This window comes from Postia placenta, assembly GCF_002117355.1.
Source record: "Postia placenta MAD-698-R-SB12 unplaced genomic scaffold POSPLAscaffold_1, whole genome shotgun sequence".
Classification (NCBI taxonomy): Eukaryota; Fungi; Basidiomycota; class Agaricomycetes; order Polyporales; family Adustoporiaceae; genus Rhodonia; species Rhodonia placenta.
In genome coordinates this window covers 2,056,717-2,082,264 of record NW_020169832.1, presented here as the reverse complement: position 1 = coordinate 2,082,264, position 25,548 = coordinate 2,056,717, and the positions used below count along the sequence as shown (strand labels likewise).

The window sequence follows — 25,548 nt, the reverse complement described above, 5'->3', positions numbered from 1 at the left end:
GACTTGTGCCTTGAGAGTATCATCGTGTTGATCGTTATTGACGCAAAACCCTCCCCAGTCATCGTCGACAAGGAGGGCTCGCCCTCGATCAATGCACTGACGGGCCCATTGCCAGTCCAATACCACCTTTCCCGACTCGGATCCCCAATCATTCACGAACTGCTTTCCGGCATCCGTCTCCAAATCGACCAGGATTATCTGCGCCTCCGTGGGATAATGAGCAATTGAGGCGCCCCCTTTCTGTGGCGTGTGTGAGCGCACAGTATCATATCAGAACAATGCACGCAACTCGTAGAGACCGAACGAGCTTAGGACGGAAAGCGAATTCCGACGTTTCCACAAATACACGAAGTGGCCGTCCGGAGTGATCCAAGAAAACTTGAGACGATGTCCCCTCAGAGGGGAGGGAAGACGCTGTCGCCACGATATTCTCGACTTGGACGGTGGTCATAGCATGCGAGAGTTGGTAGCACGAGAAGGTCGCAGCCACGGTAGTGCTTGCAACTTACACCTGTTTTGATGGGACGATCTATTCAGATGCCCAATCAACGCTCTCGTGTCACGTGTGTCGATGCAGGTACTCGGACTGAAAGTTATGAAGCAAGTTGCAGATTCGCAGTGGACCAATAAATACTATTCAATTGTCTCTGGGCCGGCTGTGCAACTTGCGAACGGACTATCCATAGCCAACTGCTCTTCCATGCATATAGCGACATAGCTTTCCAGTCCTCAGTCAGGTAGTGCCCATAAAAACTGCATATTGCCATGACATGGGAGTAGATACAATGATGGTAGAACATGACAATGCAAAGCGGATGGAGAGCCAATGCAGCTTAACGGTACCTGGGAGAGATTTTAGGAGAGCAGATCGGTTACAGAGCCAGAAGGATACGCACGATTTCTGCCTGCGAGCACGGGCACCTCCACCACCGAACTTCTTGGGCTCCATTCTCCTCGGGTCCGCGATCAAGAGCGTTCGGTCGTACGCGACGAGCTTCTTCTTGAGCTCCATCGCGCTGTATGCGTCGATGAACTTCGCGTAGTATGCAACCAGAGCCTTTGCGATCGCCTGGCGGATAGCGTACACTTGCGAAGTGTGTCCACCACCCTTCACGCGCACCCGGATGTCCATGACACCAAAGTTCTCCTCGCCGGCAACAAGAACCGGCTCGTAGACCTTCAAACGCAAGATCTCGGGCTGCAGGAGGTTGATGGGGGAGCCGTTGATGTGGATGAGACCCCTGCCCTCCTTGGCGTGTGCAACAGCAGTTGCGGTCTAACAGAGTAAGTACTGTGAGTGGGAACGGGAATGGCGCACTGGACAGACGTACCTTCTTTTTGCCGAACGTCTGGACGGCCTTCGCTGATGATGCCATTTTGAAGGAAAGGCCGGTATTCGTGGGCGACTAGCAAAAGCTAATGTGAGATTGCTTCAGCGATAGCCCGAGAGCACAGCAAGCAAGAAATCCGAAAGGTGCGCAGCCGCCTGAGAAGGGTCATCCGAAAGTCGCAAGTCGAATCCATCCCATTTCGTCGCATTTCGCTCGCGAAATTTCGTCGCCTTGCATGGCCAGCCCTAATCGAATGCAGCAGCCGGTTCAGAGGCAAAAACTCACCCCTTCGGAGGTCTTCTTGGAATCTGCGGGTCGGTATACGGGCGGTCGATAGACTTCGGCTTATTGTCACCGGAAGTGACAAAAGTTCCCACGCGACTACTTCACGAATTAAGCGCCTGTCTCAGACAATCCTGTGGTCTCTTCTCATGTTGTCTGCACTGAGACGTGCGCTGGGGCAGGTTAGCAGGCGGATGAGCTCGAATACAAACGACTAATTTATTCTTCGTCTAGTCCTCTCGCTCCGCATGTCGTAGCTTAACCACGGCCGCGAGCCCTGAGTCACTGTCAATACCTTCGGTTGTCGCGCACGATGTCGCGCTAACTCCAACCCAAATTGCGGAGACGAGGCTCTCTAATGGTGCGTATGTTATGAACGACATGTTTGAATGTTCTAATGCACGAGGCAATGCAGTGACGCCATTCAACCCGCCCGTCTACATCACGCTGTCTTCCCTCTTGAAGCCAGAGGAAGATAGCCATTCGCCAGCAAACAACGTGGTCGAACTGGACCCCACGGTTTTCTCACATCCAATCCGACGCGATATTCTCCATCTTTGCGTCGTCCATCATTTGGACTCCCTTCGACAAGGGTCCGCCTCCACGAAAACGCGAGGCGATGTGCGCGGTTCCGGCCGCAAGATTCGGCCACAGAAGGGCACCGGTAATGCTCGTCTAGGTGACGGACAGAGTCCCATGCTGCGGGGAGGAGGTGTTGCCTTTGGTCCCCATCCAAGAGACTTCAGCACCAAGCTGAACCGCAAGGTCATCCAGATGGGCATGCGGGTCGCCTTGAGTGCGAGGGTGAAGGAGAACTCTCTGGGTATCGTGGAGAGTCTAGAGTGGTCAAGTGCCAAGACGAGAAACCTGGCGGAGAGGATTCAGGAGCTCGGATGGGAGAAGACGCTCTTCGTGTCAGGGCATGAGGCAGTCCCCGACGGACTGAAGCGAGCGAGTAGCAACATCTACAAGGTGGAGACGACTACCGCGAAGGATCTCAAGGTCTACGATGCGGTGAAGTGGCCACGATTAGTCCTCGACTTGGCGGCGGTCGAATGGTTTGAGCGAACGCTGGCGAAGCCCGTCGTGCCTCCGCGTTCTTACACATTCTGATTTATCACAGCATTCCTGTACTACGCTGGATTCATGGAGAAATACCACGAATCATTGCCACGAATTATAGTGTGCTGCCTTATTATCTCTAAGACCTGAATATCTTGCACACATCCCAAGAGGCTCAAACTTGCAAAGCTTGAAGTCTGTCCGAGAAATCGCCGGAGAACGAGCGCTTAATGTGCCAGATGAGACGCGTTCACGTGACGAACGCGCGTGAGGCGCGGGGCGTAGTCTTTCTTAGAGCTTGTCTTCCACCATACAGTACTGCGCATTCGATTGTATCATTAGTCCTATTCACCACAAGACAAGCTATGGCATCGCTCTCGCAAGCATCTCAGATTGAAGAGGAAGAAGTTCAGACCTCTGGCCCTCTTCTGGTCCAGAAGCTGCAGGAAGCAGGCATCAACGCTCAAGACATTAAGAAGTTAGCAGAAACTGGGCTTCATACTGTCGAGGCCGTCGCATATACTCCCAAGAAAGCCTTGATGCAGATCAAAGGTATTTCAGAACAGAAGGCTGACAAGATATTGGCAGAAGGTAAGTCATGAGAAACCTCCAGACTCGGACGGCTCACCGACTTCTTGGTCAGCACATAAGATCATCCCACTTGGCTTCCAGAGCGCAACTGAAGTGCACGCGCGGCGGTCTGAACTCGTGCATATAACTACGGGATCGAAGAACCTCGACGCCCTCCTTGGTGGCGGCATCGAGACAGGCGCGATCACCGAGCTCTTTGGCGAGTTCCGCACAGGAAAGTCGCAGATTTGCCACACTATCGCCGTGACATGTCAGCTCCCAGTCGACATGGGCGGAGGCGAGGGAAAGTGTCTTTATATCGACACGGAGGGCACCTTCCGTCCGGTGCGGTTGCTTGCAGTCGCCGAGCGGCTGGGCCTGAACGGCGAGGAGGTGCTGGACAACGTCGCATATGCCCGCGCATACAACGCCGACCACCAGCACCAGCTGTTGACATCCGCGAGCGCGCTCATGTCGGAGTCGAGGTGAGCGGCTCAGCCCGACCTGATTGTATGCGCGAGTCTTTATCTGGGATCGTACTCATGGCACATTACCGCGTAGATTCTGTCTGCTCATTATAGACTCCTGTACGGCGCTATATCGCACGGACTTCAACGGACGAGGCGAGCTCTCAGCACGACAGGCCCACCTGGGGAAGTTTCTCCGCACGCTGCAACGGCTGGCTGACGAGGCATGTCACACGGGCCTAACACATTAGGATGCCGTTCCTGAACGTTTCTCTCCCCTCAGTTCGGTATCGCTGTTGTGATGACGAACCAGGTTATGTCCAATCCTGATGCCTCGGCTGGTCCATACGCCGCCAACGAAAAGAAGCCCATCGGAGGTAACATCTTAGCTCATGCATCTACTACCCGGTACGTGTATTCGTCGAATCCATCTTTACTCGACTTCAGCTGATTGTATGCGGTCAACATAGCGTGCAACTCAAGAAGGGCCGTGGGGCTAATCGCCAAGCGAAGATCTACGATTCGCCATGTCTTCCGGAATCTGAGACTCAGTTTGCTATCCTTGCCAGTGGTATCGGCGATCCTGAGGAGGATGCGTGATGAGCCTCGGACCTATGAACCACAGTTGTCTCGTTGTACTATTTTTGTCCGGAGAACTCACGGATGTACAAGATACTCCCGCACTACGTACTACTCACTGACTTGAGTCGGGTCAGACTTCACGATCAATCAATCCAATGATATTACATAGAGCAAGGTCAGCAAATATTGATACATCTTTATGGGCACCAGACTACACAAGATAGCCTCAAAATCCAGTTGAGTGGAAGTCAGGCCCGGTATATTATCTACACTAAGTCATGCGATGGCCGTCCATCCTGGCCTTTTGTACAGTCATGGAATCACACCCACATTTTATGCCAGCAGACGCGTCAGAATGTTTGCGCTCGTCTTGCTGATGAGCTCGCGCAGCTTGTTGATGTCGCTGGGGCTGACGTCCGCAATGTCCGCCATGAGGTAGGCAATATCGCCCTTCGATTCCGAATACTGCTTTTCCACGTTGTACGGCGAGAACACCTCGTTGACCTGCCGCAGCACGCCGGGGATATTATTGTGCACATGGCAGACGCGGATGCCCAGCTGCTCCGCAGTGATCGCGCGCAGGTCGACCTCGGGGAAGTTGACGGAGCCGATGGTCGCACCGTAGTTAAGGTAGCGGGTGAGCGCGGACGAGACCTCCTCGCCGATCATGCGCTGCGCCTCCTCGGTAGACCCGCCTATGTGCGGCGTGAGGATCACGTTTGGAATCGCGCGCAACGGGCTTGCCCAGGAGTTAAGCTGGTCGTCGAACGGCGCGCCATTCGCGCCGGGCTCAGCAGGGTACACGTCGAGCGCGGCGCCAGCGAGGTGCCCAGACTTGAGGGCGTCGATGAGCGCGGGGATGTCCACGACGCGGCCGCGCGCGTTATTGATGAGGTACGCGCCCTTCTTCATCTCCGCGAGCTGCTCCGCCGCGATCATGTTCGTCGTCTCCGGGAGCTCGGGGACGTGCAGCGTGACAAAGTCGGACTCGTTCAAGAGCGCGGTCAGCGTTTCAACCTGGCGGGCTGAGCCGAGGGGCATGATGTTGACCACGTCGTAGAAGAGAACGCGCATGCCGAGGGCTTCCGAGAGGACGGAGAGCTGCGCGCCGATGTGACCGTAGCCCACGATGCCCAGGGTCTTGCCGCGGACCTCCCAACAGCCCTTGGACTGCTTGTTCCAGAGGCCCTCGCGCATCTCGAACGCGCGCTGGAAGTACTGGCGCGAGAGGGCGATGACCTCGGAGATGACGAGCTCGGCGACCGAACGCGAGTTGGAGAAAGGAGAGTTGAAGACGGGGATACCGGCCTTGGCGGCGGTGATGAGATCGACCTGGTTTGTGCCGATGCAGAAGCACCCTATAACGAGGAGCTGATCACGGCGCGGACTCAGCATAGGCAACGCGTGATGGGCGGCGGGGGCTCACCTTCGAAGCGGCTTTGATGACACGCTCGGTGATCTTTGTCTTGCTACGGATGCCAATGGCGTGATACTGGGGGATCTTCTCGACGAGCTCGTCCTCGGACATGGCCTTGGCTGAGTGGTCGACATGGAAGCCCTGTGCCTGGAAAGCCCTGACGGCCTCCTGGCTGATGTTCTCGAGGAGGAGGAGGCGCAGGTCGTCGTTGTCGACGGGGTGAAGCACCTTGGGGGCGCGGACGGCAGGGGACGCGAGCGAGTCTCTGCGGTTCATGCGCTCGTGGAGGGCGGGAGGGGTGGAGGGGGACATGTGGACCTCTTTGGAGGACTTGCGTACAGGGATTGCGATGGCGGCCATGGCGCGTGGACGGGCTTTTGTATGGAGGGAGGCAGCGATTGCCGAGATGGGGGACGAAATGCAGGGCACAGTAAAATTACATGCTGCTCTGGAGTCATCGCCAGTCGAGAGCGAGGCGCCATCTACGCGCCATCCTCTGCGCCCTTAGATTAGATTAGATCCGCCTTCTCCCAGTGACTCCCTCAGCTGCAAATGTCTAATTCCCATTTCTCCTCCGCCCCCCATGGGCCTCTACCTCCTCGACTACGGCGCTGGCAACGTCCAGAGCCTCGCAAACACCCTCAAGAAACTCGGCTATGACTTCACATGGATATCGTCCCCCGCTGACTTCCACAAGGCCACCGTCAGTCCTCTCTCTGTTCCGAGCCTAACGGACACCAATCCACCCCCTCCAGAGCCTCATATTCCCCGGTGTCGGCGCATTCGGCAGTGCTATAGATGGCCTCATTTCCCGCGGCTACCTTGAGCCCCTCCGCGAGTACATCGCCTCTGGCCGGCCGTACTTTGGCATATGCATCGGCCTCCAGGTCCTCTTCCAGTCCTCCACAGAGTCACCTTCTTCGACAGGTTTGGGGATCATACCAGCTGTCATACAAGAGTTTGACCGGGCGGACAAGGCCGTCCCCCACATGGGGTGGAATGCGGCGGAGCTGCTAGACCCGGAATGCAAGACGCACGAGGGCCTCGACGAGTCGTCCCACTACTACTTCGTCCACTCATATCGGGCAAAGTACGACTGGACACAGCCAGACGCCGCACAGTGGGTCCACAGCACCACACAGTATGGCCAGGAGGTGTTCGTCGCCACCGTCCGCAAGGGCAACGTCTTCGGCTGCCAGTTCCACCCCGAAAAATCCGGCACGGCCGGTCTCAAGCTGCTCGCCGCATGGCTGAGCGAGCCAGAGTCCGCACGCGCGTCCACACCACCCACACCGTGCATCCCGCGCCCCCCAAAGCCCAGGGACGGCCTCACCAAGCGCATCGTCGCCTGCATGGACGTCCGCTCGAACGACAACGGCGACCTCGTCGTCACCAAGGGCGACCAGTACGACGTCCGCGAGAAGGCGCCGTCTGCGCCGGACGACACGCTGCAGGCGCGCACCGCGGGGGCCGTCCGCAACCTCGGCAAGCCCGTCGCGCTCGCCGCGCGCTACTACGCCGCGGGCGCGGACGAGCTCTGCCTCATGAACATCACGTCCTTCCGGCACTCGCCGCTGCGCGACCAGCCGATGCTCGCCGTCGTGCGCGCGGCCGCCGCGGAGGTCTGCGTCCCGCTCACGATCGGCGGCGGCATCAAGGACGCGGTCGACCCGGACGGCACGCCGCGCAGCGCGCTCGAGGTCGCCGGCGCGTACTTCCGCGCGGGCGCGGACAAGGTCAGCGTCGCGACGGAGGCGGTGTACGCCGTCGAGCGCATGCGTGCGCGCGCGGGCGACGGTGGGGTGGGCGACGGCGACGGCACGAGCGCCATCGAGACGATCGCGCATGCGTACGGCCGCCAGGCGGTCGTCGTGTCCATCGACCCGCGGAGGGTGTACGTCGACCCCGCGTACGACGGGCCGTACGCGGCCGAGCTCGTGCACGGCACGCCCGACGGCGCGGAGAAGGAGCGCGGCCGGGCGTGGTGGTACCAGTGCACGGTCAAGGGCGGGCGGGAGGACCGGCCGCTGTCCGTCGTGCAGCTCGCGCAGGGCGTCGAGAGGCTCGGTGCCGGCGAGATCATCCTGAACAGCATCGACAGGGACGGCACCGGGCTCGGGTTCGATCTCGGGCTCGTCAATCTGGTGAAGAAGAACGTGCGGATACCGGTCGTGGCGAGCAGCGGTGCCGGGAGGAAGGAGCACTTCGTGGAAGTCTTCGAGGGGACGGGCGTGGAGGCTGCGCTGGCCGCGGGCATCTTCCACCGGCAAGAAGTGGGAATCGACGAGGTGAAAGAAGCCCTGGCTGCTGCGCACATCAGTGTACGGACGTAGAGCAGCATACGATCCATCAAGTTTGTATTGGTTTAAAGTCGGTCGCCATGCTGTATTTATGGCATCCGCTGTTGTATCTCAGGAACCGAGATGGAAGATGCATCCTGCTAAAGTCGTCGCGCATCGTGATAAGTTATATTCGGTGATCGGTGAGAATCGTCAAGGAGGGGAGCTACATACAGGCCGTCGGAGACAATGGAGAAAAAAGTGCGTACTGTACCGACAGACAAGGTTCACGTAAGGTACACTACAGAGGGTGTCGGAACAAAGCAGTGGTCACTGAGCCAGAGATGGGAACGGAGACCAGAAACGGAACGAGCGTCGGTGTGGGGGGAACGGAGACAGTAAGAAGACCGTACACGGAACCGGAAAGATATGTTAGGTCTCTGATACTGGACAGGACGGGTCACTGCCCAACGAACATGGTGGCCGGAGCCTGGTATGTGCGCGATCGCAGCGGGTAGTATGCCATTCCGCACACGACGCGGGTTTCGTCTACAGGCACAGGGGAGGCAAGAAGGAAAGACAGGCGCAACGACGCGCGGAGCAATCAACCGAGATGGGACGACACGGCAAGGGAAGGAGGGGTGGGGCATAGAATAGGTTACTGCAAGCGAATCGCATTGAGCGCACGAATACAAACAACGGAGTGTGGGCGCCGTTCACGCCTTCGCGGCCTTGACGACGCCCCTGACCTTCTTCATAAGGCTCGTCTTCCGGCCCAGGTTCGACCCTCCGGGCGACACCGCGGCGTCGCCCCCGGCATGCTCAAAGTAGTCTGGCACGTTCTCGGCAGGAGGGCTGTACCCGCCACGCCCGGGCGTCGCAGGCAGCGACTTCTCCTTGTTCATCGGGGGCGGGTCCTCGACGTACACATAGCCTCCGTCATCCCTGCCTGGCGAAAGGTCGCGATTGGCGGCGCGGCCGAAGCGCCCGAGCAGCGAGTTCTGCGCACGGTGTGTAGGCCGTGTAGCGTAGGCGGGTGCCGAGTGCGTCGTCATCGCCGTGTTCTCTGCGGACGACGTCGGAGAAGGGTCGCGGCCGGCACCTTCATCGTCGGCGCCCAGGGGGATGTTTGGCGAGTCGCGCATTTTGCGGATGCGCCGGATGATAGACTTGGAGCGCTTGGGGGCGTCGGTCGTCGGCGAAGGAGGCTCGCCCTGAGCCTGAGCGGGAAGCTCCCCATCCGCCTCCGGCACAAAAATTGGCTGGGGAGGAGGTAGGGCGCCGCGCTTGGACTGCTGGCGATTGGCGGAGGGGCGCACATCCTTGGTACGCTCACGTTGCTTGTCCCGTTGGGCGCGCTCGGCGGGCCGTCGCGATGTGCCATTGCGCGAGGGGTACGCTTCGCTGCCGATCCTGGAGGAGCCGCCACCTGCGGAGAAGTCTTCGAACGGCTCAGGCTCGTGTATTCCCCAAGCCTCTGCGATGGCGTCGTACTTCTTCTTCGGGGCCTCGTAGGGCACGTAGACGTCAGGCGACGTCGGGTAGGGCGACTCGTACGCCCGAGGCATTTCCTGGGCATTGGCAAGCGCCTCCTTGTCGGCGTCGGTCACGGCACTCCACGCCATCATGGGAGCCTTTGTCCGGTGGCGGTTACGAGAGGGCGCGCAGGCGTCGAAAGGTCCATCATGATGGAACACTGGGGTTAACGAAAGCCAATTAGTAATCGTTATCGGGAATGCCGATTGCAGGAGTAGGTAGACGCACTGGGGCCGACGCCAGAGAAATCCAACCTATCGATAACGTCTGCATGGGACGAGCCCTTCTTGCCCGGGCGTGCGCGACCAGTAGACTTGTTCTTGTCGGGGGTCTGCATGCCGGAGTCCTGCGAGTGTGAACGGCGGGACGTGGGAGCGATGGGTTTCAAGGTTGGATGAGCTCTGATAACGGCCGCGTTGGCGAGAGGGGGTGTCCAGGGGACGAGGGCGAAAGAAGAAGGGGCGAAGTTAGAGTGTGAGCGAAAAGCGATGCAGACGATAACGTACGTGACGACCTCGGTGTTGCTCCTGTTCATCCTGGTTCGAGGGTTGGACTCGGAGCCCCGGACTTGGACGGTGTCACGGACAGCTTCGATGACCTGATCGCGGTTCATGGCGGAAGGCTGGAGCTGCCTCCTGGCGGTGGACTGCTTGAGAGGGACCTTGGGCGGGGGCGGGGGCGGGCGATGGGCAGAGTGCTGGGGAGGGGCGTTTCTGGAGAGGGTGGGGACGCCGTAGGAAGAGTAGGAGGGCGAGTGGGCGTGGAGAGAAGAGGGGTCGTTGAAGGGATCGGAGGGGGTCGCTCTGTGGCGGCGAGGCTTGGAGACCTGCATGACTAGAAGAAGAGGGACGGATGGATGGCAGCGACGGTCAGGCGGTAGGCTCGGCAACTTACCCCGGCACCTGTCAGCGGAGTCGCCAAGAAGTGGTGGGATCAACTATACACAGCCTGCTCGTGCTTTACAGCACTGGATTTGCAGACGACGGAACGGAAAAAGAGAGGGCAGCAAGTGCAGGAGTATATCAGCCGTCGATAGCCGTGGTCACCGCGCGCCAATGAAATACCCGCCATAGTCAGCCTGCCGCATTCGGTCACAGCCCAGGCCTCGCGCCTCGCTTCCCATCGCTGCCCCACAACGCCCTCTCCAGATGACGACAATCCCCCGTCGCCGCGCTGAAGCAATCCCATTCAATTCTTAATACTCCATATCCACTTTCGCGCAATTCCTACCCCCAGACCTGCCTAGCTACCTCGACCACCAGCCCCAGCTTGCTCCGCTCGTCCTGCAGCGACAGGCGTCAACACACGAACTGCCAAGAACATGTCACAATTTGTCAACCCCACGCACCTCCTCAGAGATAGGGTTACCCTCAAACACCGACGCAAACCCACACTGCGGGCTGATGCAAATTCTGCGATGGAGTCCGTCAGCCAATAGGGCAGCCCGAACGTGCGCAGACTAGGCCTCACTGATTTAGAGCGTCCTCCCTTGACCGCTTTGGGCTGCCCTGTGAGATAATCTCGACCGCGCTCTCAACGCGTGCCCGGATATCGTCTACACTTTCCATCTGCATCGCACCAAAGGGTTGAGCAATCCTGCTCGTGCGGACCCCGACATCGCAACTCACCTTCCCTGTCTTCGTCGTCACAAGGCCTAGAACGACAGTCTTGTTGAGGGGAAGGTGTCGCAGGGGTTCTAGACCCCCGGCACGTTCAGTGTCGTACTCTAGCTATAGAATTGATCAGCCTGATCATCCATGGAGCTGCGGCGAAGCATCGGTCATACATAGTAGCAGTCGATGTTCAGATCGTTGAATAACTTCACCGCAATGCGGTCGAGGCTTCCCCCACTATAATGCATTCCCTAGTGTTCGCGTCCCTCAGCTTGGTCCACACATCTCAGGAGGAGGTTCCCAACCTTGAAATTCCCGCGACAAGTGTGCAGCCCGAGCGTGAGGTCCGCAGGCTGGTCCTTCAGAATCTCGTTGTACACGTCGATATACTGGCTGAGCAGCGCTTCGTGGTCAACCCCCGCCTGCTCCATGCCGACAATCATCGAGTCGGCACAGAAGAACGCGAACGTCGGGTCGTCGAACTGGATGTGGCGACACCCGAGCTCGTAGAGAGCGGCGAGCTCCTCACGGTAGACGCGGATGAGGTCCGCAAAGTATTCCTCTGCGTGGCTAGCACAGTGAGACTACTATACGGCGCGCAGCAGAAGAGAGATGCGCACCATCAGTCTTGTACACAGACTTGTCGTATGTATACTCCGTGCCGTGGCGCAGGTGCATCCATGTCGGTCCGCAAACAGTGACCTTGATACGCTTCACCTCCTGCGTTGGTGGTGAGAACGGGAACAGTACAAGCGGTGCTACGTCCGTCGTACCTCGGGCGACACCAAGCCTTTCAGGAATGCGAAGTCTTCGGTGTGAATGCCTCTCTTCCGCTGTATCTTGCTCTGTGGTCCAGGCTGTCAGTGGTATCTATGCTCAGCAAAGACCACGAATTACAGACTGACGCTGCAGTATATGGACGAGTAGCCAGTCAATCCCATCATGTTGAAAATCGCGACATAGGGGACGTATTGCTACAGAACTGTTGACCGCTGGCGGAACATCGCCCTAGTCCGAACGGCATACCTTGAACTCCGACAACGGCCCTATGAAACCAGACGATCAGCCTCCTGCGCTCGTTCCAGTTAATGTATCTCATTTACGATTGGGTACGGGCGTCATGCCCTCGAGCTTCTCAAACATCCCCTCATAGAATGCACCTCTGTAGATCAGGTCCATGATTCTCATCTCATTCTAAGTACCGGCAAATAAGTTCTTACCTCCGCATCTCACCGTCGGTGATGGTCTTCACACCCACCTCCCGCTGGAGCGCCACCACCGCCGGGATGCTCTCATCTTCGAGCGCCCGCAGCTCCTCCGCCGAGCACTTCTGCGCCTCGTAGTCGAAGCGCTTCTGCACGAGCGTCGCGGGGCGGAGGAACGACCCGATGTGCTCCGCGCGGAAAGGCGGGTTCAGATGCAACGAGCGGGGCATGGCAGTTAGCAGTTACGAGATACCGTGGGGGTGCGCTCGCAGTGCTGGGCTGCTGGAAGCTGCTGCTTCTGTATATTTATGGCACCGGACGCAGACGTCGGCTACTACGCGGCGCCAGCTTTAACGGACATGCATGGCACATGCGGTAGGCCGATTGACGCAGTCGTGATGCGCTTCTCGCGCGCAGGATGATGATAATGATGATGATGATAGACAGTGGCCGACGCTCCGTGCCCATCGTGATTGATCGCTTTGTGGCACACCTGAATCTGAGAGTCGATGGCTAACTGCCGCACTGCGGCGGCGGACCCGGCAGAGCGCAGACGGCTCGAGACGCCAAGGTGCCCCCCGCGTCACGGGATCGCTGCCAGGTTCGCCTGTACTTGCGAGTTCCAATCATGAGGACGACGTGAGAGAATTGGAGGTATTGGGCTCTATGTATGGAAGCATACCTGCAGGGAAGCCGTGTTACCAAAATGCTGGGACGGACCCGAAGGACGCGGATTTTGCGTCGCGAGAAGTGGGTCTGCGGCGTATCGTGAGGTGACTTCAGACAGTGCGAGCTGACTGCGACTATGGACAGTTTGGCAGGTCTCAGGTAGGCTTTTGGGACACAATCGCATGCACGATGCACGTCCGCAAATACGGAGATTCAAGTGCATGCAATCTGATAAACGCGGAGCAAGTCAGTAGCCGCCGTGTGCATACTTACGTACTTAGCATTGTCCTGTACGGTCGTTGATGGAGTTAGACACACGAATTCATGCGCGTTCTGAGATCCTAGCATGACCGTCATGCCTTCTTCGCTCGCGGTCGGGGCGCCTCCGCGCGTCAGAACATGCGCAGGTGCAATTGATGCGCCACAATATTCGAAATTCGCCGGATTTGCGTTTGAACGCCACTTTTCACATTACAAACGTTCCAAAGATTTATGTACAGAACCGTGGAGGTGGGACGCTAGACCCGAGTTTCTGGCGGCCAATCGTTGCCCGAGGGCTCCCAGACTGACCTTGCACTGCATCGTTATTGGTACCGTATTGGTACCATTATAGAACCATTGCAGACATGCATTATATATTTCCGAGGATCTCTTCTGGCATACCTAGAGCGTGCGCGGCGCTACTGCGCAAGAGAAGACAGCCTCACGGTCGTCTTCAAGCCTTAATGCTTCTCCAACGCCTGGCCTGGAGCCTGAGGGCTACCCGTAGGCGGTCCCCAAATCTGCTTCGCGGCCTCTACCACCAGCCCCAGCTTGCGCCTCTCATCCTACCGGCCGGACAGTCAGCCACCAAGCCGTCAAAGCGATGATATAGCCATGATCCACGCACCTCTTCGGAAAGAGGGTTCCCCTCAAACACTGAAGCAAATCCGCACTGCGGACTGATACAAACCCTGGGAAGTCATTAACCAATTGCTCAGTAGGTGAGTCGCAGAGTACGACCACACGATGAAACCAAGCCGAACTCACTGATTCAGCGCATCCTCCCGCGATCGCTTGGGATTTCCCTGAGAAATGATGTCGACCGCTTTCTCAACGCGTTCCCGGATATCCCCTAAATTTTCCATCTACACGCTTTGTACAAAACGTCGATCCCGAGTTATGTCACAGTTTGAATCACGACGAACCTGTGCACTCTTACTTGTCACAAGGCCTAGAACGACAGTCTTGTGGAGGGGTAGATATTGAAGAGGCTCCAAACTGCCCGCGCGCTCGGAATCATATCCCAGCTACACAAATTGACATCGTCACCTTCCGTCGAACCATGACAAGGCATTGGACGTACATAGTAACAGTCGAAGTTCAGGTTGGTGAAGAACTTGACCGCGATGCGATCAAAACTACCCTCACTGAAGTGAATTCCCTGATTACATCCCTCACCTTAAGTAGTCGTCTGCACGGCCAGAATGATCAGATTCTAAGGAGCATGTCAAAGCAGGATAATCCGCACCGTCAGACTTGTAGACAGCTTGATCGTATGTGTACTCAGAGCCATAGCGGGAATGCATCCAGGTTAGTCCGCATATGGTGATCTTGAGGTGTTTCACTTCCTGCGTCGACAGTTCACGGATCAAGTCGTTTGTACCACAAATGGCGGATCATATGTACCTCAGGTGCGACCAGGCCTTTCAAAAATATAAAGTCTCCATATGAATACCTCTTTTACGCTGGATCTTGCCCTGTCCATCTGACTTAGTTGCCTCGCAAACTGAGCAATTACAGTGAATGATGGACTGACATTGCAATAGACAGATGTATAACCGGTGAACCCCATCGCCTTGAAAGCTGCGACATACGGAATATATAACTCGAGCTGTTGAGCACAGGGAGGCAGCTTGTGTCTGCCTAAAGTCTATACCTTGAATTCCGATAAGATTCCTACGTGCAATCAGTCTCGCATGTCTCGCCCGAGTGACGTAACTTACGATTAGGGATAATTGACATTCCTTCGAGCTTCTCGAACATACCTTCATAAAATAGGCCTCTGGGAACTACGTCCATTAGCAAAATAATACTGTATTGCTAGTGCCCGGACTCTCACCTTCGCATCTCGCCATCCGTGATGGTTTTCAAACCGAGATCTTGCTGAAGTCTCACAACTGCCGAAATGCTCTCGTCCTCTACGGCGTGTAGCTCTTCCGCCGTGCACTTCTGCGCGCCGTGGTCAATGCGTTTCTGCAGGACCTTCGCGGACCGGAGCAGCGATCCGATGTGTTCAGCGCGGAAGGGGGGGTTGAGGTGCAGATAGCGGGACATTGTGACGAGTATGCGATCTGAAAACAACAGAATTGGTGCAGCTACGTGCTCACAACCTCGCAGCATTTGATACCAGTGTGCAACCCTCCGAATTCCAATTGTGAGACGTCAGTCGTGACCGACATGCACGGTGTATGCGGTAGGCTAGACTCATGAGGCGTTTATTATAATTTAACGACTGGCTTGTTGCAATCGTGTAGAAGTTTCACAGTGACGGCGACGGTCAACTGATCGTTCTAAAATTCGAATGAGACTCTGCGATGCGCAGCAAATGAACACATGAGGTACCAAGGACTGCATAACTGCAAGCGGAGATCGGTCCAACATTGACATGGCATGAGAATTTTTGTGCTCTGCGGCCTCGTCTTGAATGTCGTTTGGGAGATGCTGGGATAGTACCGCAGCAAGACACCATTGCATCACAGGCACCACCGCAAATTAGGTGTGACGTAGCTGTGGTTGGCAACTAAGATCATTGCAGCAATTATGACCATTGCCGGGTAAGCATTGGTGTCCATTTCTGAGGCACTAGTAGTCGCGTCCATTCTTGGCGCGCCAGAACTCGTGTCCATTTCTCAGATACCGAAGAAGTCTCTTGTGGCTCAAAGCTGATGTCCAGGAAGCTCAGGGGCATTGCACACATGGCTTTGCGTACGACTACCTTATAGAAACACGAGACTCAGACCAGCGGGCGCAACAAGTACGCATCAGTACTGAATCAAAGTCGAATCCTTCGAGTAGGCGTGTCGAAAGCACAGCGCTAAGGTGTGCGTGGTTGATGCAGGAGCGTCAAGACACGTGCGCTACGCGGTATCGATTGACGCTCCGCCACAGCACCTCGCAAATTGCCGCGGCAGCAGACCGAATCCTTGTGTGTTGACCGTACCTCCCTAAGACAACCCTCCTCAAGGTCAGTATGCCCTTCTACGCACTGGAATCCATGCAGAGAGCCTATATGATACCCGTACGGACGGTCTGTGCAGTCATTTTGACAGATTTTGGTCGGCAAAGTGCTGGATCGACCGTCTGAACGGTGGATGTACTTGCGGTCTTGACTTGATGTCCCGTACTGTAACCAGTGTTGCTGACACTAATTTGATTGCCACAGACTAAGCAATGGGTTTCAAGCACAACAACGGTCTGTTCCTACATTTGGCACATGCAGAGACAGTACTCACAGGTTGTATTGCGATGCAGTTCTCCACCAAAACCATTTCCGTAAGGACTGGCAGAGCCGCGTCCGCACCTGGTTCGACCAGCCCGGCCGCAAGCTCCGTCGCCGCCAGGCCCGCAAGACCAAGGCTGCGTCCCTTGGTGTCCGCCCCCTCACCCTCCTCCGCCCCCTCACCCTCCTCCGCCCCGCTGTCCGTGCACAGACTGTCCGCTACAACAGGAAGGTTCGCGAGGGGCGAGGGTTCACCCTGGCTGAGCTTAAGGAGGCTGGCATTGGCCGCAAGGAGGCCCGAGGTGTTGGCATTGTCGTCGACCACCGGAGGAGAAATTTGAGCGAGGAGGGCAAGGCGCTCAACGTGCAGCGTCTCAAGGTGTACAAGGAACGCCTTATTGTCTTCCCCCGTAACGCGAAGAAGCCCAAGACGGGCGATTCAACGGTGCGTAAACTAATTCTGCATCATTTTTTGCAGCAACCAATGCTTCTCTAGGGCGAGGAGCTCACCGCACCCACGGTCCGCACGGGCCTGCCGCTTACCGACTCTTACGAGCACGAGACGCCCCGGAAGATCACCGAGGAGGAGCGCGAATTCGAGGCCTACCGCACTCTCCGCACCGAGCGCGCTGTCGCCCGTCACGAGGGCAAGCGCAAGCAGCGGGAAGCCAAGGTTCGTTTCACGTCCTTAACTTCTATAATTGCGTGCGCTGACCATCTTGTTTGCAAATGTAGAAGGCAGAGGAGGAGGCGAACAAGAAGAAGTAGGATATTCATCTGTTTTCGCTTCACGACCTCCCCTGCTATGTTCTTCGCGCCTCACCCCATGTACTCAAAATCCGGACGTGGCTATTGCACTACATGCACTATGCAATCATTATGCCCGTGCTTATCCGAGTATTCATGTCACAGCCTCGCATTCTGCATACGTTTCTGTTCCGTTCCCTGTATCGATTGGCGTCTGCCGGTCGATCGAGCGTTATAAGGGTGTCATCGCGTGAGTCAGAGTCGAAGACACTCGAAAGGGTGCAACAAAAGTTCTACAGGCTACGTTCATGAGCTCTTAATGGCCTCCTGAATTTCAGCATCCGCGACCATGCCAACAATCTTCACCTGGTCTGCTACCTGCTTCAGTACGCTCCGAACGTCACCGTTGCCTTCTACAAAGCCGAACTCCGCATACTCCAATTCCTGCTCCTTGGCAAATTCTTTGACAATCAAGCTAGCATCTCGCAGGTTATGCCGGGGCAAGCGCGGGAACATATGGTGGGTTACTTGAAGGTGAAGGCCGCCGTGAATGAATTCGATGGAAGGTGAGCAGATCACATCCACTGTCGTGCGGAGCTGACGCGCGAAGAATGACTCTGTCACCCCCAAATCTTCGGTCGAGCGTGAAAAGTGCGACAACACAATCTATCGCGGTTTCAGTATATCGTCATCGAGACAGGTGTAGTTGGCTCGCCTGAACATGAACTGGACTAGCGGCGATATGGCTGACGAGCAGATACATGAGTATGTTGCCCCAAGTACCGCATCCCTTCAGGATCGAAAGGTACCAGCAAAAGAATAGGCCAAGGGAGCCGATCTCGGCCCACCACCACCAGCGGCCCCCGACAGCGCGCTTAGGCTCAAACGCAGTCTTGGCGAGGTATGAGTATGACTGCACGTAAAGGTTGAATCGCGCTAGAGAGAGGACGACGTAGAAGAGCTTGTGCTGGAAAGGGAGGAATACTCTGGCAAAGGCATCAAATACCATGACACGTTTGTAGTACGAAGACCAGAGCGACTTCAAGAACACGGGAGAAATGGCGAAGAATGGTAAATGCTGAATGTCGGGATCACTGAAAGTGCAAGGTGTATCAATATTATGAGCTCATACATTCATGATAGCGTAGCACCCACTGAGTTGGATGATTGGTGACCACTTCGGACAACGGTGATGTCACTCAGAGTCGCATCACATAGGTATCACGCTACTCACAATGATGTACGTTGTGGTTCTAGGCGTATATTGATGAGAATAGGTACAGTCTACAGAGTACGAATTACTGACGTTTACCCACCACCCGATACTCAGACCACCAATGAAATCGGCAACAAATATGGCGATGAGACGGTCCTTCACCCAGTCATGCGTCACACCAAGATGGCCAAGGTCGTGTGCGAAGAATGTGAGCTGTTGCCAGAGCAACCCGAGGGATAGCGCGCTGACGAACAACCATCCCTTCGAGTAGGCGACGGCCGAGCAGATAGCTAGGAGGGAATACCGTACGAACTCCGGCCCGTAGCCAGTAAGAAACCGTGTTTTGTAGAGGCCAGCATTAACGACACGCTGGTGTAAGACTTTGTACGCTGCCGAATGCTGCGCCTGAAGTTTTGTAGTTAGAGCAGTGGGTGGGTGCTGAAGCGTCGACGGTGAAGGACAAGACGTAGTCTCGGCCCTCTTGACAAGCAAGATCTCTGAAGGCAGAGCCGAAGGTGATTCATCCGCCAACTTGAGCGGCGCTGCCTCATTGTGCCATTCGCGCTGGCCGCTCGGGCCAATCTTCCTGACCCACCCATTCATGATGGGAGGCATGAGGGGATCCCAGCCATCCTCACCAACCTCGACGCGCCCCACCATATATCCCTTCATCTTCTTTAGCGTCGCGTCGGAATGAAACGCGTGGACCTCATCCGACGCGTCACGTCCGACGAAGTGCAGGATGCTGAGAGTACCACCAGGGTGTGCCATGAGCCATGACTGAGGGATGCGGAGGACTTGGTTGTCTAGGATGACGAGGGTCTCGCCTGCGAGGATGCGAGCGGCGACCTGTTCGCGCGTCCAGACGGGGTGTTCAGCAGGAACCCCCATTGTTGCAGCTGTTGGTGTTGAGAAGCAACGAAGGCGCGACCGACTGCGCGTAGGTATACTTATTTCTCAAGGCTGGGACCGAGCCCTGATGTTACAGCCACTGAGAACAAACTGGGACAAACGCGCCGCTGTCTGATCCGGCGCGTCAAGTTCAACCTCAACTTGATTCCACTCCTGCAACACATACGGCCTGCTAGTCGCGCGATACCCGACTCCCACCGCTGCGCGGTTGGCACAATGGTTAAGTACATCAAGAACAGGGAGCGCACTAGGCGAGAGCTTCTGCAGCTCTGGAAGGATGAAAAGAAAGCGCAGCGAGCACCTAGGTCGCTGCCGTCATCCTTACCGCGCTCCGAGTCCTTCAGCAGTATCAGTGCAAGTAGTAGCAGCAAGCTTCGGGACAAGCGTCTCCTCCCACGGTCGCATTATGCGGGTGGTCTGCACAAGCCTATCAAGGTCCTCAACTGGCCTTCCCCGCAGAAGAGAAAGCTTTCCCCCAGGCTGGGATCTACCGATAACGATGAGATCCTGCAACGTTCGCGGTATGTTTCATCTACTTCATCACTCGCAGGCATGTTCTCAACACATTTCATAGTTCGGAAGAGGAAAGACTTTCTTTGCTGACGTCGTTCAAGGAGCGTGTCGTGCACACTGTGGATGAGTATCTGGATGACAAGGTACTGCTGAACACAGTACGGGGTCGGCCCAAGACTCCTGTGACGCCTCATCGAACGCCAGAGCACAAGCGCCGTCAAAAGCTACTGCAGAGGAGCATCGTCGGCAGGATTCTTCAATGGTCGCCTACTCCGTCTCCTAGGGTCGTACAAGGGAGTCCGCTCATGCAAAGCGAGCGAAGCAAAGTCTGTCGGACACTTCTCTCTCCTCTGGCTTCTGCGCCTAGGTCACCTCGACCTCCTGTGCCCGTCTTGCTGCGTGATGTGACGAACACTCGCTCTAGTGCTACTGCTGGACAGGTACCGGCCAGATCTGGTGATGGGCCTATGTCCACTTCTGGCAAGATCCCGTTAGCTATGCGAGCTAGTTGCGCTCGGCCTATCTCTAGGTCGGCCTCTGGGGTTATCTCTTTCCACGAGAAACCGGGCACCCGTCCGCAGCCTTCATGTCAACGAACCGGCGCCGCTAACTCTCCTAAGGTCAAGAGCACGCTACGAGCATCTATCAAACCTGTGGTTCCTGAAACCCTCTTGGACGTAAAGAGGCATTCTTCTGCTCCCTTGCTTTTGCCGCCTGTCAAGCAGGCAGTGCGTACAACTGTGCCTGCACGGGACATTCAGGACAGTCCGCGACGCAAGATTTCTATGGCGTCTGGTGTACATGGCTCGTCTCGTGCAGTTTCTACAGCAGACAGCCCAGCCAAAGTGACCCCAGTGCAGCGGCTGCCTGCTGTACCTGCAACAAAGCATGCTTTGTCTTCCGTATCTGCTGCGCGTCAACTGCCACCAATATGTGGTGCAACCAGATCCCACAACAAGCTGGACAACAGAGGCGCTGCGCTAGAATTATGTCTTACCCCGACATCCATGCTCAGGACCTCTGCACGGGCGGCGTTGTCAAGAACTAATGTCAACAATCTGTCTGACATGCAGAAGAAAGAATCTGCTAAGTGTATTGTCTCTTTGGAATCAAGGCGCGTCGACCCTTCCTACATGTCGGGCACGAGACCTATTCGGCACTTGGCTGTTGTGGGTACGAATGAGAAGCGTCGAGGCGTCAGCTCTGGCGCCACTACGTCTCCATCGGCTTCTATATCTGGTGGCACCCCGTCAACTAAACGCAGCTGCAGTACCTCGGACAATTTGACTCCTTGTGGCGTGCCGAGACGTGTTCGGACCTGCTCTGGATCTGGGTGTGCTGCTACGTCGCCTGTCAAGACTCCTTCTGCGCGGTCTTCTAGTCCTGCACTGATCTCTGTGACTAGAAGTCGTGATGCTCGTTGTCCAGCAACGCCTCTGCAAGCAACCGTCCAAACGGCGTCACCTGGAACTCCCGCGCCTAGAGCTGTCAAAGCTTTACCCTCAAGCAGGATACTGAACCACATGAAAAATGGTTCCTTTCGGCCCATCCTCCCCACGCCATTTCTCATCCTCATGGGCGCGCACGCCTCGCTGGGGAACCCAGAGGGACGCATCCGGGCAGTAGTCATGCGCCATGGCATGATCGTGCGCAACGTGTCACTCACTGAGCCTAGGATTCGTCCGCCGAGGCTTTTCAAACTTCGTCGAGGTCATTGCAATGTTGCGCTTTTCTTGAAGGCCTCCGAGTCGGTTCCCGCTTTTGTTCCTATGCCTCCAGTTGCCAGCCGCCGTGCTTCGCCGCGTTCGGTGCTGAAACCGACCCGGTTGTTGGGGGTAGACAAGGCCAACCCATACGCTATGGTACGGCCCGAAACTTACCACGGTCGGCCGCAACTCGGCACCGTCGAAGACTTGTCACGTAGCCCCTTCATTGACAGATCTAACGTCACTTGTATGGACGTAGAAGCACAAATGTTGGCTGTGGACGTCGGCGGGGCAAGCACGGACGATATCAAGGCTACTTTCATGGCCCCACTCGTGCGTCGACGCCGAATAGACCTGGAGGCACTTAGACTGTTGCCAGTGCACAGCGTTCGGGTGACATTTCAATTGATTGGGAGAGTCCTCTCGAGTCCCTGGAGGATGGTACTGAGGCTGTTCACGTCGGCGAGGTAAATATAACCGTTGTTATGGTGCCTCGTGGTTGTTTGTTCGGGATTGACCACATCACTACCACACGAACTTCATTTCGTCTCTAGAGTTGTTGCGCCTCGATATGTACGGTTCATGATACGTTTGGTCCGCGTCCGCATACATGTAGAGCAGATTAGGAGTAGAGATTGCTGAGGCAATGATGTTATACCAGCTTCGAGCACGCTTTCGAGGGTACATTTGGACTCAGCGACATTAATGACGTGCCTGCATCGGCAGATCGGTGATATGCACGACCGCCCACCGGCGCGTATTGATCAAGTGGGTCCCGCAGCTCCTGCCCGCTGCCTTCCTGAGCATTTCTCTCACCCTCTCCTTCCAACACCGCTCCGGAGCAGTCTGTCTCACCTTGCGCGTCGGCATAGCCTGGTCGCTCGTGCTTCTTGAGGCCCCCGGTCCTCGTTTGCAGGGCTACAACTTCTTCTTGTCTTGCGATTCGTTATTTTATGCCTTCGGTCATGCAGTCGCGCCTGGGCTATCTGTTGTCCATAATAGCGCTGTGTGCGTCTCAGGTCTATGCCGGCAACTTCACTTTCGACTACGGGGATGCTTCGCAATGCGACGACTTCAGCGTGTCATGGTCAGGTGCGCCAAGATGCTAGCTCGTCATGCGAGTATCCACTAAAAGCCGACCTGCAGGCGGAACTGCACCGTATCAACTCACACTCATTCCTGTGCGTGCTTGCATCGAAAGAAATTCATGTGCTGTGTCAATTGACCAAACATGTAGGTGTTCTACGGACGAACGCTGAATTACACCATTCCATCCTCTAGCTATAGCAATGGACAGGGCTCATACAAAGTCCAGCTACCGTTCCCGGAGAATCAGACCGTTATTGCAGTCATGTCGGACGCGAACGGCTTTGCTACAGGAGGAGTCTCCGATGTCATTACGACGGGGCCGTCTATCAGTCATTCTCAGTGTAACGTCACTGCGCAAGGTCCCCTTTCTCGCTGGATCTCTATCTGCTGTATTCGCTAATCTGCGTGCTGATAGCCGTTGACTTCTTCTTCGACACTGATATGGCCTTGAATCAGTGCAGGTAAGTATCTCAACGTTGGTCAATCAGAAGACCCAGGCTCACGATGCTGCCGGTAGAGAGTACTCATTCTCCAATTACACGGGTGCTATGCAACCGGCCACCATTACAGTATGCGTTTTCCTTTCTTATTTGTTCACATGCGCTAACTACTATCGTATAGGGCATCATTCCTGGGGGCGAGACATTTGTGCTCAATCCGCCTACCGGTCCCCCTGACTTCGAGTGGATAGCAAATATCAAGGCTTCCACGTCGATGCTGTTCTTAATGGTAGATTCGAAGGGTCGCCAAGGAGGGAGTACCCCTATAGACCAGGTCGGAGTGACAAATGATGCCACATGTCTCACCGGCTCCTACCCGTCCTCACTTGCAGTACACCCATCTGCCACATTTACGAGTTCATCAGCAAGCGCAACCTCGACCTCTACCCCATCAGGTAGTTCTTCCAAATCATCGGTCTCTGGGGGCGCTATCGCAGGAGGCGTGATAGGCGGCATAGTGGGACTCGCTGCTATCGCGCTTCTGGCCTACTACTTCCTACGAAGAAATAGGCGTACCAGAGGCAGGTTCTACGACGATGGCGTTTACCAGGCATATCGCGCAGGGCGTAGTAAGAAACAGAATGTCGACTTGGTCCACGAGACCAGCGAGGACGCACCACCTGCGATCGTCCAGCCGTACCCCCTCTTCAACCCAAGTGAATTCGGAGACGGCAGCGACCTTGGTGCTGTCTCGTCTGTATCGAACCTCATACAACCAGGTTCCCATCCTGGTTATATGCCATATACCCACTCGACCCACTCGCGACAAATGTCGGACGGTACATCTGCATTCCCAGAATCCATGCCTGGCTTGCGAGACAGCTTTTCATCCTCGTCAAATGCGCAAAGCATCTCCTCAGGCGCACGGCGGAAAGCAGCGATGGCGGGTATGCCTGCCTACCAGCCTCCGGCCCGTTTCATACTCCACACCGACGCGGAAGACGTGATCGAGCTGCCTCCGCAGTACAGCGCGTTCCGCGCGCCGTCTGCGACTGCACAGTCGGCGGACGAGGCATCGACATCTGGTGATGATGTGCTACCACCACCCCCGCCTTTTACGAGCGGGGGCTCCACAACAATGCCGGTACGTTCAGCAGGCATGTTAGAACAGGACGACGAGACTTCTCAAGCGCGTCTGCAGCAACCGCTGTCTCCAGGGCCGCCAACAGCCCTTCCTTCACCAACCTCTCACAATTTTTCATCACGATGAACAATGTGCACCAGCATCGTTGCAATACACCAGGGGCTCTCCAAAAGGCTGCAACAACTTGTCCTGGGACGCTGTATGATACCCAGACTTTTTAGATATTTATTGCCGATCTCTTTAGCTTGTCATCTTGAATGGTGCTCTCTCTGCACTTGTGCTTGCTTGGCTTCCAATGCGCCTGTGTCGTTCACTCGAGTTCACCCTGCCGCTCATTGCCGTTCCTCTCGTTTTGCATCTGCTTGTTATTGATTTGCACTACTTACACCTCGTTCTGATTCGCGGGCCCTTTGGCCGCCTCGTCATTGTTCAGCTTCTGTGCATGACGATACCCCCCTGCCCTGGACAGGCGATTTGTGTGTAAACTAACGCGCTGGTACGCCCAGCGCGCAGGTTTGTGCGTAATAGAATGTAGCAAAGTGAGCCTCTGAAGTATGTGGGTGTTCTTGGTCCCTTATAACCGGCGGGTCGAGTGAGCAAGCCTCGGTATGTTACCTACTTTCCTGGTTAACCTGTGATCTCAGCTCATATACCATGTCCTTGCGCATTTCAGGGGACGATCAGACGGCGTTGGTCTGACAGTTATCACCTTGGTCCAGCACACGAATGATAGCTGACAAGAATTCTATCGCTCCCTCGAGCTGACGGCACCCTGAACAGACTCTGACCTTGCCCTGCCCCTTCGACATAAGCAGAGGAAAACACCGCTTCGAGCTCTCCGGCTTCATTAGTTGCTCGCCCTGGCTGTGAAATCACTTCCACCGCATAACACTAATGCTCCAGTAATTGAGCTAACTAAAGATTCAGATCAGATTATGTGGGGTCGTGGTTAAATCTTGACATTGGCGTCGTTCTTGGGGCGGTGCAGTTGAAGTGGCTTTAGAGAGTACGGTGTAGGCCTTCTTTTCATATATCAGTCATTGTACTCAGGCGGCACTTCCATAGACGTTGTCTCCATGTGATATGCATTCACCTTGGACATACCGACCTATCGTCGACACTCAATCAAGCTACGAACGCGATGTGACTTTCGCCGACCGTTGCCCGATGCAAAAGAGCCAGTCCTTTCCTTTGCCTACATAATCTGTTAGAGATAGACGGATATCTCCTGGCGACATCTTATTTTGCTCCTGTCTTGTTCACTGCAGCAGATTTGAGATCTTTGTG

General features: G+C 56.0%; 10 protein-coding genes across 10 annotated transcripts; 4 read left to right on the top strand and 6 right to left on the bottom strand.

The window, feature by feature from the left end:
- Positions 1-739: 739 nt before the first annotated feature.
- POSPLADRAFT_1164891 (hypothetical protein) lies at positions 740-1,650 on the bottom strand. Its single transcript, XM_024487850.1, has 4 exons — positions 1,617-1,650; positions 1,332-1,416; positions 897-1,276; positions 740-843 (listed from the first exon to the last, which is right to left on the bottom strand). The coding sequence occupies exons 2-4, from the start codon at positions 1,374-1,376 to the stop codon at positions 834-836; spliced, it is 435 nt and encodes a 144-aa protein (XP_024344298.1). The 5' UTR covers positions 1,377-1,416; positions 1,617-1,650; the 3' UTR covers positions 740-833.
- A 112-nt stretch (positions 1,651-1,762) lies between these two features.
- POSPLADRAFT_1072391 (hypothetical protein) lies at positions 1,763-2,788 on the top strand (the record flags this gene model as incomplete). The annotated part of the gene is made up of 3 exons (XM_024482513.1): positions 1,763-1,795; positions 1,848-1,974; positions 2,029-2,788. 3 exons carry the CDS (start codon positions 1,763-1,765, stop codon positions 2,724-2,726), a joined length of 858 nt encoding a protein of 285 aa, XP_024344297.1. The 3' UTR covers positions 2,727-2,788.
- A 1,654-nt stretch (positions 2,789-4,442) lies between these two features.
- POSPLADRAFT_1164885 (hypothetical protein) lies at positions 4,443-6,151 on the bottom strand. The gene is made up of 2 exons (XM_024487849.1): positions 5,721-6,151; positions 4,443-5,665 (listed from the first exon to the last, which is right to left on the bottom strand). The coding sequence occupies exons 1-2, from the start codon at positions 6,069-6,071 to the stop codon at positions 4,628-4,630; spliced, it is 1,389 nt and encodes a 462-aa protein (XP_024344296.1). The 5' UTR covers positions 6,072-6,151; the 3' UTR covers positions 4,443-4,627.
- A 143-nt stretch (positions 6,152-6,294) lies between these two features.
- POSPLADRAFT_1164882 (hypothetical protein) lies at positions 6,295-8,156 on the top strand (the record flags this gene model as incomplete). Its single annotated transcript, XM_024487848.1, has 2 exons — positions 6,295-6,414; positions 6,467-8,156. The coding sequence occupies 2 exons, from the start codon at positions 6,295-6,297 to the stop codon at positions 8,042-8,044; spliced, it is 1,698 nt and encodes a 565-aa protein (XP_024344295.1). The 3' UTR covers positions 8,045-8,156.
- A 565-nt stretch (positions 8,157-8,721) lies between these two features.
- POSPLADRAFT_1164879 (hypothetical protein) lies at positions 8,722-10,124 on the bottom strand (the record flags this gene model as incomplete). The annotated part of the gene is made up of 3 exons (XM_024487847.1): positions 10,033-10,124; positions 9,755-9,927; positions 8,722-9,686 (listed from the first exon to the last, which is right to left on the bottom strand). Coding segments are annotated over exons 1-3 (1,167 nt in total), but the record flags the coding sequence as incomplete, so codon positions are not given.
- Positions 10,125-10,752: 628 nt separating this feature from the next.
- POSPLADRAFT_1130022 (hypothetical protein) lies at positions 10,753-12,574 on the bottom strand (the record flags this gene model as incomplete). Its single annotated transcript, XM_024483907.1, has 12 exons — positions 10,753-10,809; positions 10,875-10,938; positions 10,997-11,094; positions 11,155-11,256; positions 11,313-11,390; positions 11,445-11,701; positions 11,760-11,859; positions 11,913-11,984; positions 12,045-12,113; positions 12,166-12,185; positions 12,243-12,301; positions 12,360-12,574. 12 exons carry the CDS (start codon positions 12,572-12,574, stop codon positions 10,753-10,755), a joined length of 1,191 nt encoding a protein of 396 aa, XP_024344293.1.
- A 1,161-nt stretch (positions 12,575-13,735) lies between these two features.
- Positions 13,736-15,329, bottom strand: POSPLADRAFT_1042709 (hypothetical protein; the record flags this gene model as incomplete). The annotated part of the gene is made up of 9 exons (XM_024478155.1): positions 13,736-13,840; positions 13,903-13,954; positions 14,043-14,140; positions 14,201-14,302; positions 14,359-14,422; positions 14,454-14,623; positions 14,812-14,858; positions 14,999-15,057; positions 15,115-15,329. 9 exons carry the CDS (start codon positions 15,327-15,329, stop codon positions 13,736-13,738), a joined length of 912 nt encoding a protein of 303 aa, XP_024344292.1.
- An 888-nt stretch (positions 15,330-16,217) lies between these two features.
- Positions 16,218-17,422, top strand: POSPLADRAFT_1038020 (hypothetical protein). Its single transcript, XM_024477311.1, is given in 6 exon segments — positions 16,218-16,239; positions 16,438-16,467; positions 16,527-16,650; positions 16,669-16,939; positions 16,991-17,167; positions 17,230-17,422. The coding sequence occupies 5 exon segments, from the start codon at positions 16,446-16,448 to the stop codon at positions 17,260-17,262; spliced, it is 627 nt and encodes a 208-aa protein (XP_024344291.1). The 5' UTR covers positions 16,218-16,239; positions 16,438-16,445; the 3' UTR covers positions 17,263-17,422.
- A 125-nt stretch (positions 17,423-17,547) lies between these two features.
- POSPLADRAFT_1042707 (hypothetical protein) lies at positions 17,548-19,348 on the bottom strand (the record flags this gene model as incomplete). The annotated part of the gene is made up of 3 exons (XM_024478154.1): positions 17,548-17,907; positions 17,963-18,335; positions 18,537-19,348. The coding sequence occupies 3 exons, from the start codon at positions 19,346-19,348 to the stop codon at positions 17,548-17,550; spliced, it is 1,545 nt and encodes a 514-aa protein (XP_024344290.1).
- A 237-nt stretch (positions 19,349-19,585) lies between these two features.
- Positions 19,586-24,998, top strand: POSPLADRAFT_1064112 (hypothetical protein; the record flags this gene model as incomplete). The annotated part of the gene is made up of 14 exons (XM_024481764.1): positions 19,586-19,890; positions 19,920-20,208; positions 20,323-20,372; positions 20,412-21,055; positions 21,311-21,921; positions 21,975-22,055; positions 22,315-22,356; positions 22,608-22,680; positions 22,735-22,769; positions 22,826-23,036; positions 23,093-23,138; positions 23,195-23,246; positions 23,299-24,261; positions 24,906-24,998. The coding sequence occupies 14 exons, from the start codon at positions 19,586-19,588 to the stop codon at positions 24,996-24,998; spliced, it is 3,495 nt and encodes a 1,164-aa protein (XP_024344289.1).
- Positions 24,999-25,548: the final 550 nt, after the last annotated feature.